At 46.4% G+C, this 15,822-nt stretch overlaps 1 protein-coding gene across 5 annotated transcripts in view; it reads right to left on the bottom strand.

Annotated features, from left to right (window-relative positions):
- USP7 (ubiquitin specific peptidase 7) overlaps positions 1-15,822 on the bottom strand; it is a 666,343-nt gene that overhangs the window by 36,109 nt on the left and 614,412 nt on the right. For all 5 annotated transcript variants that reach the window (XM_082260831.1, XM_082260832.1, XM_082260833.1 and 2 more), the window contains one exon: positions 9,919-10,009. In XM_082260831.1, the coding sequence (XP_082116957.1) occupies positions 9,919-10,009 (91 nt within the window). The remainder of the gene's footprint in view (positions 1-9,918; positions 10,010-15,822) is intronic.

The raw sequence follows: 15,822 nt of genomic DNA, 5'->3' as shown, positions 1-15,822 counted from the left end.
CGCACCCCTTGAATAAAGGTGCAAATGAGGGAATTAGTCGCCAAGGGGTGCTGGAAGAAAATGGCCAAGCCCGACACCTGACCTTTAATCGTGCCCAATGCCAAGTACTGTTCCACACCATTCTGCAAGAAGGCTAGGACCCTCGCTACCGAGATGGAGCGAGGATGCAACCCTTGTGACTCACACCAGGCAATGTACGCCTTCCAGGTACGATGATAAATCTTGCTGGAGGTAGCCTTCCGAGCTCTCAGCAAGGTAGGAATAACAGCAGCAGAGAGACCCGTCTCACCTGGCATTCAACCGCCAAGCCGTTAAAAGCTAGAGACCGTAAAGCAGGGTGGAAGATCAGCCGTTGAGGCAGCAGATCTTCTCTCAGAGGTAGCCGCCAGGGAGGCTCTACGACCATCTTGATGAGTTCTTCATACCAAGACTGACGAGGCCAGTCTGGGGCCACCAGAATCACATGTACCTGTTCCAGGGCCAACCTGCGGAAAGACCTGGAACACAGTTGAATCGGGGGAAAGGCATAAATCAGCTGATACCGGTGCCAAGGCACCACCAACGCATCCCTGGCTTCTGCCAGAGGATCTCGAGCTCTGGCCACGAACCTTTCCACCTTCTTGTTGAGATGAGACGAGAACAGATCCACGTCCAGAGTCCCCCACCGGGCGCACATGTGCCGAAACACCTCTGGATGCAGGGACCATTCCCCCTGATCCAAGGTCTGACCACTCAGATAGTCCGCCTGCCAGTTCTCCACTCCCGGTATGTGAACAGCAGAGATAGCTGGAACGTGCACCTCAGCCCAAGACAGAATCTCGGCCACTTCCTTGGCTGCCCGGGCACTCCTGGTGCCCCCTTGGTGATTGATGTAAGCCACAGCCGTGGCATTGTCGGTCTGAACCAAAACCGGGCGACTATGCAACCGAGTCGCCCAATGGAGCAGGCAAACGACCATGTTCCCTGAGCACAGTGTCCAGTACTCCACCCCAGCCTGTCAGGCTGGTATCCGTGGTGATTACCATCCACAACAGGGGCAGAAAGGACGCGCCCTGGTTCAGAGTGGGTGACAGAAGCCACCATGAAAGCTCTGTCCTCGTGAGACGGCTCAAACACACCATCCTGTCCAAGGACAGGAAATTCCTGTTCCATTTGGCAAGAATCTCTGCCTGCAGTGTCCTTGTGTGAAACTGGGTAAACTGGATCGCCTCGAAAGCAGAAACCATCAGCCCCAGGGACCTTATGCAGGTCCGTAGGGAGGAGAGATCGTTGTCCCTGAGGGACCTGATCTCTCCCTGCAAAGTCTGGAGTTTTTCCTCCGAGAGAGAAACCTTCACTTGAGCGGAGTCCAGGACCATGCCCAGATACTGCAGGAGTACTGTCGGGGTCAGTGCTGACTTCTGGAAGTTGATGGTCCACCCGAACTCCTGGAGCGTCTGAACCGTGACCAGCAGATCGCCCGACAGAGTGGCACACGAGCTCGCCCTCAACAAGAGATCGTCCAGATAACCGAGGACCGCAATCCCCCTTCTTGCGCATTAGAGCCAGCACCGGGGCCAAAACCTTGGTGAAGACCCTGGTAGCCAAAGCTAGACCAAAGGGTAATGCCACAAATTGAAAGTGCTCCTCTGCCATGGTGAAAGCGGAGATACCGCTGATGACCTTCGTAAATAGGGGTGTGCAGATACGCATCCTTTAAATCGATGGAAGCCGGAAAATCCCCTTTACTTAAAGATGCCACCACCGACCGGATGGATTCCACCTGGAACTTCTGCACCCGCACAAAGCGGTTCAGTGACTTGAGGTCCAGAATTGGACGAACCTTGCCCTCCGTTCTTTGGCACTGTGAACAGGTTTGAAAAAAACCTGCAAAATCTCTGCCGCCGTGGAACCGGGACAATAACACCATGAGCAAGAAGATCTTGCAGTGCCCCCTTGAGAGGCGTCAGGAGATTTGATGGAAAGAACTTGCCTGCTGGGCGTGATCTAAATTAGATTTTGTACCCTGAACAAATCAATTCGTGAACCCATTTGTCCTGAATTAGGGACAACCAGGGCTCCTGAAAGTAACGCAGAAGTCCCCCTACCCCTGAGACGGGTGAGGGCATCCCTTCATGTGGAAGACTGGGCCACAGCACCGGACTGACCAGCCTTGGGCTTCCCAGACCAGGGCTTCTTGTTGCCACCGGAGGCCTTGAAGGATTTTCCCTTTTCCTGCGCCCGAGGCACAAAAGGGCCCCCGATGAGCCTTGAAGGAAGGACCCCGCAGGGGCAGGAGGGTACTCTTACCGCCTTTGAGACCCTTGACAATCTCATCCAAGGAGACCCCAAAAAGGCGTCCCTCCAAATAGGTGATATCAGACACAGTCTTTTTAGAGGCATGGTCTCCCGACCAGCTCTTCAGCCACACCATGCAGCGGAGTGCAATCCCCACCGCAGACAAACTTGGGACCAGGGGAGCCTCGTCCAGGGCCGTGTCACACAGATACACCATGGCCTGGGCTATTTGGTCCGTGAGCTCAATGAGATTTGGTGGAACCAACTCAGCCAAGTTGCGCCTAAGCACCTTAATCTATTCCATAACCGTCAGAGACAAGCACGGAAGCACACTACGGCTTGAGGACTGAGCTCGCCAACAAGTACATGTGGCGGGAAAGTGACTTCACGCGCCTATCCATCGGGTCTTTAAACACCGGGGAGTCCTCCACGGGAACCACGGTGGATTTATTCAACCTGGAAACAGTGTGGTCCACCTTAGGTGACACCGTCCAGCGACTGGAAACAGGGTCCGCAAAGAGGTAACGGCGTTGAAAACGCTTAGGCACCGCCAGCATGTGCTTAATGCGACGCCACTGTTAGTTCACAATATCGTGAAACTCCTCGGGGCAGGGGAAAACCTGACCCGACTTCTGGGTTTTGCAGGACCCGAAGGAAACCCGTTTACCTGACAGGGTGGGCTCATCATCAATGCGCAGAGTCTCCCCAACGGAGCGAAAAAGTGCTTCATCCAAAGCGTGTGAGCGGAGGACAACTCATCATTCTCCCCGTCTGAGTGTGCGGACAGGGATTCCCCAGGGAGGGCAATGTCCATGGCAACCATGTAAGGCTCTGAAGACTTGAACATTACCTTGCGACATCATAAGATCAACTTTGGATGCCAACATTTCAATGGCTGCAGATAAAGAAGTTAGGGAAGGTGATCCGGACGTCCCGGATGCACAAACAAGCTCTGGGGTGAAATTGTCACCCTGGGACTCATCTTAGCAGAAGAATAAAAAATGGAACACTGGCCCTTTAAATCGACGATTGCAGTCCCCATTTATAATGTTAAATAACTGAGCAAGCAATGTGTCTAAGGAATATTGCTCAAAAGCATTAAAAAAAACCCTTATAGTGCCAGAGATCTAGAAAACAAACTGCTCTCCACGCTTCTCTGCAGCAAGTGAAAAGATGTCAGGAGGAAGTGACCCAATTCACTAGAAGCCGAACAGTGCCCTAAGCCACACAAACATGGATGCCAATAGAAGTATATGGGGATAACACAAGGAAAATGGCCGCTGCCCTTTCAATGCGGCTGCCCACATCTAAGATGGTGCCGAAAACAGCGCCAAGAGCACGTTAGCAAAAAATGGCTGCTGCCCTTACACTGATGCAGCCAGGCATGCCCTCACCCAAAATGGCGGCCGAAAACGGCGCTGGCCACCACAAGAATCCACTATAGGAAGCCCCCCCTTACACCCCCCCCCCCACGCAGTGGGTACCGATAGAGTGCCCCCATAAGGAGCAGGCAGGCAGGCTCCGTCCAGAGGGTACACCACAGAGATCGCAGCTCTGACATTCCCAGGAGTGAGCCCACAGCACCCCAACCCCCCCCCCCCCGGAGCACCATCTCAAGGACACAGGGGATAGCATCACTCACCATACCAAGGACCGCGGGCTCCGCTCAGATACAGGTCGCCTCCCACCCGGAGTGGGGGTGCTGCCAGCCAAGAGGGGACACTGCAACACAGGGCGTTCCAGGGTTGATGCGTCCCGGCGAAGAAATTTCTCCGCAGGCTCGTCCCCAACCGTCGGGGCACTGTCGTAGTGAGGCCTGGGCAGGCCACAACTTGCGCACTCTTGTAGGCCAGGCTGGGGTACCATAAGGATCTAGATTATACACTGCGAAGCCCAGCGTGGCTGTCGCTTGTAGTTCTCCAGGAGGATTCCCCCATACTTGCTAGCGGTAGTAAGTGAGAAAATAAAATAAAACATTTTTCAAAGAAAAAAATTAAAAACGGAGACCGGCGTCCCAGCAGGGTATCCTAGGTCCTACTCCTGAGCTAGGCAGCAAGAATCTAATTAGTAAGCTCTAAGTGTCTGAGGGTAATGTCGAGAGGGACAGCCCCCAAGGTGTGTCTAGTTAAAGCTTTTTAATGAAGTTTCACTACCTAGCCTGCTCCTGCAGAGGGCGCCATTACCCAATAGTGATGAAACTTGGAGGATGCGTCTGTCAGAGGACGTAAGAGAAAACTGGCATTTAGTACAATTATTCATCCTGTGCCCCGGTGGGTGTACTGACGTCAACCCCTATTCCCTCTGCATGTTTCATCTTAACAAGTCATCAATGGGGCAATGTTCTCCATTGATGACGTCTGTTACGACGTAATAGCGGCAACGTCAGTAAGCCCATCAGGGTGCAGGACCAGCATTTATTTGTACTGAATGCTTGTTTTTTTCCAATGGATGTGTAAGTAGAGGTCTTTAAAATAAAATGGTACTAATAGAGGACGTTGCGTAATTAGCGTTTCTTCTTTTTATTGCTATGCTCCATAATACCCTGTTTAAGTAACGGTGGAGAGATTTGAAAATTACCTCTAAACCATATTGTCTGAAGGTTGCCTTGAAATAGCATACACTATATACCCAGAGTGAGGGGTGAATTCACTTAAGCGAGTATAGACCTGCATAAGGTCTTTTTATCAGGTAAGAGGCTTATTATGCTCATTCTGGAGTGGAGCACTTGCTGGTGATCCCTTGCAGCACTAACAAATTAAAGAGTGCATGTTCTGAATATCACTTCTATGAATCAAACATTGGGACTTTTGCACTTTATCATTTCCTTCCTTGTTGGCACTGATGTTATGAATTTATTTCAATATTGTTTGGAGGCATTTATGTGTAATAAATGTTTATCATTTTCACTATATGCACTTTATTAATTATACAGTTGTGCTCATAAGTTTACATACCCTGGCAGAATTTATGATTTCTTGGCCATTTTTCCCAATATTAATGATAACACAAAGATTTTTCTTTTACTCGTTAAGTGTTTGTCTGAAGCCATTTATTATTAAATCAACTCTTTTTAAATCGTAATGACAACAGAAACTACCCAAATGACCCTGATCAAAAGTTTACATACCCTGGTGATTTTGGCCTGGTAAAATGCACACAAGTTGACACAAAGGGGTTTGAATGGCTATTTAGGGTAACCATCTGTACCGGAACAGACACTGAGAATGTTGTTTGAATTGCTTCAAATGGGAAAGTAATATTCATCAACCATATATTGAGAAATATTTGAGGACTATTTCTGGCCTGTTTGATTCTGAACATGTTCATTGAAAGAGCTGGTCACATTGGCCTCTGTTCCATGTTCTTCAGTGTCAGAGATGGATAGTCTGTCACTAGTGATCTCTTCCTATTGTCGGTGTATTGAGGTGTGATGTGTATTCTGTTAAGCTTGTCTGTCCCATTGTTAATTGTTAATCAACTCGCATATTGTTTCTGTCCAGATGGCTAGATAATTCGTTCAGGTTAATTCTATTTCTGTATACAATTTCATCTGTGTATGATAATGTAATCAGGCACGTGACCTGATGGTGTAATCTGATCAGGAGGGGGATGCTTCCTTGTGCTTTATATATTGTGTGAGCCTGTTCAATAAAGTGGTTGACTCCCAGAACTGTGTGTAGTCCAGTTACTGGGGGGGGAGGGGAATTTTGCAGTGGATATATTAGTACTTCCTCAGCTTCAAGGATTATACAGCAGAGGTACCTAGGCTGGGTTTTGGAGCTCTGCTACACCATCCTCACCTATGATCTGTTTGCTTGTAATTAGTGTGTGTGTGTATAAAAAAGGTCAAGGAGTTTGACTCCTGACAGAACCTTGCATCTTTCATCCAGTGCTGCACTAAGTTTTTGGATTGTGAGTCATGGGGAAAGCAAAAAAAATTGTCAAAAGGATCTGCGGGAAAATGTAGTTGAACTGTATAAAACAGGAAAGGGACATAGAAAGATATCCAAGGAATTGAGAATGCCAATCAGCAGCGTTCAAACTCTAATCAAGAAGTGGAAAATGAGGGGTTCTGTTGAAACCAAACTACGGTCAGGTAGATTAAAATTTCAGCCACAACTGCCAGGAAAATTGTTCGGGATGCAAAGAAAAACCCACAAAGAACTTCAGGTGAAATACAGGACTCTATGAAAACATGTGGTGTGGCTGTTTCAAGATGCACAATAAGGAGGCACTTGAAGAAAGATGGACTGCATGGTCGAGTAGCCAGAAGAAAGCTATTACTATGCAAATGCCACAAAGTATCCCGCGTACCATATGCCAAACAGCACAGGGACAAGCCTCAAACCTTCTGCCACAAAGTCATTTAGAGTGATGAGACCAAAATTGAGCTTTTTAGCCACAACCTTAATCGCTACCTTTGGAGGAGTCAACAAGGCCTATGACGAAAGGTACACCATTCCTACTGTGAAACACGGAGGTGAATCGCTGATGTTTTGGGGATGTGTGAGCTACAAAGGCACAGGAAATTTGGTCAGATTAATGCAGTTGGTTATCAAAAAATACTGGAGGAAAATTTGCATTCATCAGCCCGGAAGCTGCGCATGGGACGTACTTGGACATCTCAGTCTCCTGACCGCAATATCATTGAGCAACTGAGGAGATCTCAAAACGTGCAGTTCATGCAAGATAGCCCAAGAATTTACAGGAACTGGAGGCTTTTTGCCAGGAGAATGGGCAGTTTTACCATTGGAGAAAATAAAGCGCCTCATCCACAAATATCACAAAAGACTTCAAGCTGTCATTGATGTTAAAGGGGCAATACACTGTATTAAGAAATGGGGTATGTTTGATCAGGGTCATTTGGGTAGTTTCTGTTGTCATAATTTAAAAAGAGAAAACACAGTCGATTGATGGCCAAAACATGAAAGTAAAGTTTTTGTGTTCTCATTCATATTCTCAGAAAAAAGGCCACAAAATCAAATTCTGCTAGGGTATGTAAACTTATGAGCACAACTGTATGAGGTTATAAGTTTAATTACGGCGCAACATAGTTACATAGTAGTTGAGGTTGAATAAAGACAATAGTCCATCCAGTTGAACCTGAGTAGGTGTGAATCATTTCCCATACCCCTGAATGTTTTTATCCTTGAGATGCGTGTCCAAGAGTCTTTTAAAAGTAGCCATACTTCCCGCCGTTACTACCGTTTCTGGTAGAGAATTCCAGAGTCTTGTGGCCCTTACTGTACAGAACCCCCTGCGTAGCCTGAGGTTAAAACGCTTCTCCTCCAATCGCATTGTATGGCTTCATGTCCTCATGCAATCCTTGCGACTGAATAGTTTTTTTTCTATGCTCTGTTCACTGTTGAGGTATTTGTAAATCGCTATCATGTCCCCTCTCAGGCGTCTCTTCTCTAGGGAGAATAAATCAAGCATTTCTAAACGTTCTTCTTAATTAAGGTCCTCTCATCCCCTAATAAGTTTTGTTGCCCTTCCCTGTACTCTCTCCAGCTCCAACACATCCCTTCTGAGGACTAGTGACAAGAACTGGACAGCATAGTACAGATGCGGTTGGGACCAGTGATTTGTAAAGGGGAAGTATTCTAGTTTTGTCTTTGGAATACATCCCCTTTCCTTATGCATGCTAATATTCTGAAGGCTTTGGCAGCCACAGCTTGACATTGCATACTATTGCTAAGTCTATCTTCTACTAAGACTCTTAGATCACTGAGATCGAGCTACTGACCCTGTCCTCAATGCTATTTATGAATACATTGAACAAAATTGGACCCAGAACTGAGCCTTGGGGGACCCCACTTACCACCTCAGACCAGTCCGAGTATACATTATTTTTCTACTACCCTTTGGACACGCCCCTTTAACCAGTTCTGTATCCAAGTGCAAACCTTGTGGTCGATGCCTGTGGACCTTCATTTATAAATCAACCGTTTGTGGGGAACTGTATCAAACGCCTTAGCAAAATCCAAGTACACCACAACCACGGGTCTCCCATTGTCTAGCTCACTGCTAACTTCCTCGTAGAATGTTAACAGATTAGTTTGACAGGAAGGCCCCTTTGTAAACCCGTGCTGATTACTGCTGATATTATTGATTTTAGCAAACTCCTGGATCATCATCCCCTCCAGAAGTTTACATACTATTGACGTCAGGCTGACTAGCCTATAATTACCCGGGATATGCCTCTGCCCTTTTTTGAATATTGGTATCATGTTAGCTTTTCTCCAGTCACCTGGTACAGTTCCCGTTATAATACTTTCAGCAAAGATCAGGAACAGTGGCCTGAACAGTGGCAACATTTTTTCTTTTTCTGTATAGGTTGAATATTGTTGTGTACACTATTGTGAATGCAGCTGTCAGAAAACGATGAGTTTTTTTAATATTTTCACACCGGGCGCAGATAGTTCTAGTTAGATATTGTTTCAGACTATTCAGGGGTTGAATTGCAGGCAGAACCTGAGTTGATTAGGAGATGGGGCACCTAGGGAAGAAGGAATGTTCCCAATCCATATGTTTTCTGATCTTCTGCACTGCAAAAAAGGCGTCAATGTAGCTCAGGGTACAAGGGCAAATCTTGAATACCCACAGACCAGCTGCTTGTAGCTGGTAGGGGTTCAGGCAACAGAAGGTGACCAGGTCACTGTAGGTGGGGGCAGCAGGGACTAATAAAATGCAAATGTGTCATGGGCAGTCAGGAGCACCCTGCAGGAAGGTGTGTTCTCTCTGCTGAATGGAGGGAGAGACACAGCAAAGCATGCACGTGTGACATTCCACCCAGCAGATAGCCTTCAGATTTAACCCTTTCTGCAGGAAAGAATGAGAGGGGGGAATTGCGCTCAAAGGCTTTGTAGAGCAAAGCAGCCCCTGGTGGCTCAACTCACATGATCTGCACACAAAAGTATGTCTTTAGAGATGTGATCAAATCTGAGACTTTGGCATGGCTCTGGACCTGGGAAACACTTCATGGCTAACAAAGTACACTCAATTCTGGGGAGCACCACATCACAAGGCCAAATGCCACATTGCAGTATAGGCCTGCAATCGTTCAGTCCAGAAGAGTCTTAGTATGGCTTCCAAAGCTAGCACTCAGGAGTTGCCAATCTGGATAAATGCATATAGAGATCAGCTTAGCAGCTTGTAGAGGAATTTTGATGAAGAAAATCTAATAGCAATAAAGAAAAGGTTAGGCTTTTCTTAACAGAGCAGGTTCTCCACAAACACATAACTATTCTCCACAAACATTTGAAAACTACTGCTGCATGCTGGGAGATGGCAGGGATATTAGAGTGGTCCATGTTTTTTTTTTTTAGCTTGGCACTGTTAAAATGCTTCTGTTGGCAACAGTATAACCCAAAAGTCTCAATTCCGTGCCCCTCAAGGAATGAGAAGAACAAACACTTTGCAAAGTAAAAAAAAAAAAAAAATAGTCCATTAGTAAATGAAGGTCATCTGGATACCCTTCTGGCTGAATATTAAAACTGGAACTGGCCAGAAAATTACAAATATTGGGAACAATAAATTGCTTTAAAGGCTAGAATAATTCCCCAAAAGATGGGTATACTTTTAAAAGAAAACCTAAGTAAACTGATCAAGAAAATCTCCAATCGGAAGGTCACTACTCACCAGGCTGGGGCTCAAAGTCTTTCAAGTTCACTTCATAGTCCTCTTCGTTTATGTACTGATGTCGGCCCATCATTACAATAGCAAACTTGAACTGTAACCAGAAATGGATTTAAGATATACACTTCTACTTCCATATAACCACATCCTGTTTGCACACTAACCTTGTTAAACTGTTTCCAAAAACTTTTTTTTTTCGTATTATGACAACCAAAACCTCCTGCACTTAACCCCAAAATACCATTGCTGTTTTGGTGTTAAACATATACACAACCCCTTCAGCGTAAACTAGATTCTCTGGAGGTTAATGCTAATACACAGAAGAGTGCCAGAGCTGGTACAACACTTTACATGTATCATTGCTAAATCTGCATTCAGCAAAAGAAACTGTGAAGTGATACAAGTTTGAAGTACACACCAAAAACCACCAATGACTATTTACAGTAGGAATATAGGAATGCAATATTAAAGGGTAAGTTCACCTTTCAAAGCATGTTACATCTATATTTCAGGTGTAACATACTCCAGACTTGCCCTCCGCACTCCCCCCCCAATCCATCCACTCTCTTTGACAGCAGGCGGGGGATCTTTTCCCCGCACCCACTGTTTTATTTTAAAATTGGCACAACCATGCGGGCCTCCACCCACACAGCCACGTCATTTTTTCACAGAAATCTATGAATGAGAGAACTACAAGTACCATGAAAATAAATATAGGTACCCTGCGATACTCTACTCAATACCACTATATATATATATATAAAAAAAAAAAAAAAAAAAGCAACTACCAGATACAATGTGTTATCACACTGTCAAATGCAATATATTACATTTAATGGTGAAGTGTCTCCTCTAAACCTTGATAGTACCTAAATAGTGATAATTTATAGGATTTGTGAACTCTTCTCACAGATGATACGTGATCTCTTCCACTTCACTCCACACCCACAGTGCCCTTCACCACATTTCTTCTTGGGTGTCCTCTCACCTCATGTAGGGGGCCCCACTAGTATATTAGGGTCCACTGCACTCTCTAATTATTATCAGCTCCAATCTTTCTCCACAGGCTCAGCATTAGGACAGGTTTCCAGATGGATCAAGGACGGAAGCAAATAAACGAGAACCCAATAGTGCAGACTGCTAAAAAGTCTGTGATCTCTTAACTAGAGCTGCACAATTAATCATTAAAAAAATTGCGATCTTGATTAAATACCCCTCACGATCTTTATCCAGCATTTCCACGATTCAAACAGTGCAGAGTAGTTCTGTGCTTACACACAGCTGTCCAAAAAAAAAAAAAAAAAAGCCTCCTGTAAATGTCTAACGTTGCTCAGCGCTGAGCGATAATGTACCATTTGATTCTTTTAGATAAAAGGGATAAACTTGGATCTGTAAATAAGGTCAGTTTAACCACTTAAAGACGAAGGCTTCTTCTGACACTTGTTGCTTACAAGTTAAAATCAGTATTCTTTGCTGGAAAATTACTTAAAAACACCCAAATTATAATATATATATATATATATATATATATATATATATATATATACACACATATACATATATACACACCCGATAGAATAATTTGGCAGTTGTTGCAATATTTTATACCACACTATTTGCGCAGCGGTCTTTCAAATGCAATTTTTTGGAAAAAAATACACTTTAACCACATGCCGACTAGCCTCTGTACTTCTACGGTGGCGGGTCCCGCAAAACGACGTGCCTATACCAAAACTTGAAATTAGACTCTCGCGCTCATGAGTGTGTATGTGTCTGTGAATAAGCAGACTGCAGCTTACACCAAAAAGCTCATCCTAAGCAGTGATAGGAAAATTACTGTGAAATAGGGTGTTGCGCTTTCTGTATTGTATAAATCAAAATATTACTTGTAAAAGGTCTCTAAATGTGATTGAATTGAACACTACATAATCTGACTAAAACTTCCAAACACGTAAATAAGTTTTCTAGATCAAACTGAAATAAAAAATATGATAAACACAAATCATTTCCAAGCCATTTAAATAAAAATGTACACAAAAGTAAAAGTGATAAATTAAGTCCATAGGGAAATATATAAATTGTTGTTCAAACGTCCCTTCACCATAAATTCAAAAATGGGTGTTGGTAATCCTTATCTTCATCCTAAGTGCCACTTCTGTGCTCACTAGTCTCTCACCTGCATATTTCTTGTATATCGCAGTTAAGATTTTCCAGGGGACCCGTTATGCTGTTCCTTCGCCACTAGATGTGGAAGTCACGTAATCGTGACGCAACGCGTAGGTGCAGCGAAGACACCAGAGATACCAGAAGTGACGTAAATCAAGGAACGAGCCTGGTGCCCTTGTTACATATGCTGGATTAATCGGTTTACATTTGAGTGGATGAGTGTTTTTGTTCAATAAATGTGTTAAATTACTACACTATGAGATTCCTTTCCATATATTTTCTGTGGAGAGATGATCTGTGGGCAATAGGATTACAAGTGAAAACAGTCGGTTTCAGTCTACATTAATGAGGACATCTAGTGGCAAAGGAACAGCATAACAGGTCCACTGGAAAATCTTAATAACCATTGACATACAAGAAATATGCAGGTGAGAGACTAGTGAGCACAGAGGTGGCGCTTTGAATGAAGATAAGGATTACCAACACCAATTTTAGAATTTATGGTGAAGGCACGTTTGAATAATAACGGAATTTTTGTAAAATCTTACCTGTAAAATTCCTTTCTCTGAGCCCTCCGACAGTCGCCGCCGCCTGTCGGAGGACTCAGAGAAAGGAATTTTACAGGTAAGATTTTACAAAAATTCCGTTATTGTTCAATAAGTCAATACTGTTGGGTATTAACTTCCGCTCCGCAGGAGTAGCTAGGCCTAAAGACTTAAAAAGAACAAAGGCATTTGCATATACACACCCATGGGGGCTGTCCCATCTGGTCAATACCCCCCTGCAGTGACCACTCCCAACTTAGTTTGGTAGCATAGCAGTAGGTAATAAGACAACCCCAAAAGAGGGGCGGGGTCGGCGACTGTCGGAGGACTCAAAGGAATTTTACAGGTAAGATTTTACAAAAATTCAGTTTTCTCTTACGTCCTCCGACAGTCGCCGCCACCTCCAAGTTATCACTATTGGGATGTCCCAAAGCAGTGTAGACATGAGGGGTGGGAGACACAACCGTAGAAAAGGCAAAGCAGTACCCACATCAGAGAAAGGAGCCTTACATGCACAGTAAGAGAACCTTCTGGGCAACAGAAAAACAATGCTCAACAGGAGCAACAGCCCAGGAAAGCAAATACCAACAGCCAGGGACCCATAAAAAAACAAGGGTCCTTCATGGCACTGCCGCACTGAGAACCTTGCGGCCAAAGGAAGCATCAGCTGATGCCAGAACATCTACTTTGTAGAACTTGGAAAAAGTGTGCACCGACGACCAAGTCGCAGCCTTGCACACCTGGGCCACCGAGGCCCGATGCCAATAGGCCCAGAACGCACTCACAGATCTGGTAGAGTGCGCCTTAACAGGGAAGGGTGGAACCCGTTCCTTCAAGGCGTAAGCCTGTTCAATGGGAATCCGTCTTCCGAAAGGATTAAGTAGACGACAGGTAAACCCTGATCGCCCTGACAACATCCAAGGAATGCAGAGCAACCTCCTTAGGATGCTTAGGCTTCGTACAAAGCGAAGGCAGGACAATGTCCTCATTAATGTGGAACTCAGAGACCACCTTAGGAAGAAAGGAGGGATGCGGACGCAAGACCACCTTATCCCGGTGAATCACCAAGTACGGAGAACGGCAAGATAACGCTGCCAGTTCCGACACCCTGCGAGCCGAAGTGATCGCCACCAAAAAGGCAACCTTCTTAGACAGCAGAGGCAACGATATATGCCGAATGTTTTTAAAGGGAGCACGCTGTAACATGGACAGAACCAAGTTCAAGTCCTATGGAGGTAAGGGCTCCTGCCTGGGAGGAGCCAAATGTCGCACACCTTGAATGAAGGTGCGAACCAGAGAATGAGACGCCACAGGGCGTTGGAAAAGAATAGCCAGCATAGGGAAAATCAGCAACTGTTTTCCGCGAGGACTGGTCAGCCGACCAGCTGTTTAGCCATATCAGTCGCCGGTTAAGTACCGAGACACTAGAGGCGTGCCACTAAAGGAGCCTCATTTAAGGCCGCATCACACAGATACATGATTCCTTGATGGATTTGATCCACCATTTCCAGCCTGGCAGGCGGAACATCATCAGACACGAGGTTACTCCTAAGTCCAATCAGCCACCGCCTGAGCCACCAAAACGGACGCGAAAATGGGTCTGTGCATCGAGCCCGCCACCGTATAGGAATGGCGGGCTAGAGACTCCAACCGCCGGTCCGTGGGATCCCGGAAAACCGGGGTATCCTCAGAAGGAACCAAGGTAGCCTTGTTTAACACGGCCACAGTTTGATCCACCTGTGGAGGCACACACCATCGTGATTCCGTAGCCAGTGCAAAGGGATAAAGCAATTTGAACCGACTTGGCACCAGGAATGGAAGTTTTAACGTGTGCCACATTTCATTAACAGTGCAATGAAATTCAGCTGAGCAGGTTAAAACCTGCGCCGACTTGCGGGTCCTGTGCGTCCCAAACGAGGACACAACGCCCGGAGGACTGGGCTCATCCTCCAAATGTAGTGTTTTCTTAACAGAAACAATTAATTCATCCAGGGTCGCCCGCTCTTCAGGCGACCCCGGGGAGGAGGTATCAACCCCCTCCACCTCTGCCTCCCCCTCAGACCCCAGCGGGTCTAAGGATGAGCGAGACCCTGAAAAGGGCACGCTCGCCGCAGCAGCCATGTCACCATCTGAATCAGAGGAGAGAGACAATCTGCGCCTCTTTTTAGCAGCACGTTCAGCCATCAGCATTTCCATATTTGACACCAAAGTCGCCACTACAACGGCCAAATCAGGTCTCAGAGGGGCCACAGTAGAACTGGGGACCCCCACCAGAGCTGGGGGGAATTTGCTGTCCAGAGAATCCATTGCTCAAGGTTACAAAACAACAGTGCTATAAGTTTGTACTGCCCCTTTAAAATCGCTGCGGAGTGCGCAGCCCACCGCTACAGCGACAAAGACCCCCAAACAGGAGAAGAAAAAACTGAGCCAGAGGCGACAATACAGAAATATATTGAGAGCGATAACCTGCAGAGCCCCGCAGAGTGTTGCCACTGATGTCCTGCTTCAGAGGAAAAGGAAGTGCTGCTAGAGTAGACTGAACTTTTAGGCTGCATGAGTCAGGGAAAATGGCTGCCCCATAGGATTGCATGGAAAGCTCCGCCAAAATGGCCGCCGGACATGCGGTCGGAACGATCGTTCGGCTACCGCAAAATGGCGGCGGATGGTGCCAAAACAGCATGTAGTATTTCCCATAGAGAAGCCAAACATGCCTGCCCATACCTAAAATGGCGGACCGCGCGGATTTACCCCGCTGCGGCCGCCACACACAGTCTGCACCCCCAACAAGCACCGAAGTGACACAGGGAAGGGGACCCCCAAAAACATACAGCACCGCAGCGCATGCACAAGCGATCCCCGCAGGGACCGCATCAGGGAGTCACACAGGCACAGACATTGGGGACACACAGCAACACAGGACTGCCACCCCAGACAGAGGCCCCACACAGAAGTACTTACCTGTACCAGATGGGGTTGGGTGCCTCTATGAACGGAAAGCCGCTGTCCTCATTTGACAGGGAGTGCCGTTAGCCAGGGACAGGACACTGCAGCATCGCAGATGTGTCCTGATAGGTAGCCACCTCGCGGCTGCATCCCTGCTGCGAACAGGGATGGGTCGTTCATAGTGCCAGGACGAACCACGGCTGAACGCTCGATGGCGGGCTTGGGGTCCATCTGACCCTCTGCCCTGGAGAAC

Source organism: Pelophylax lessonae (genome assembly GCF_965119305.1).
Source record: "Pelophylax lessonae genome assembly, chromosome: 6".
NCBI classification, from domain to species: domain Eukaryota; kingdom Metazoa; phylum Chordata; class Amphibia; order Anura; family Ranidae; genus Pelophylax; species Pelophylax lessonae.
This window is presented reverse-complemented; position numbering and strand designations above follow the sequence as displayed.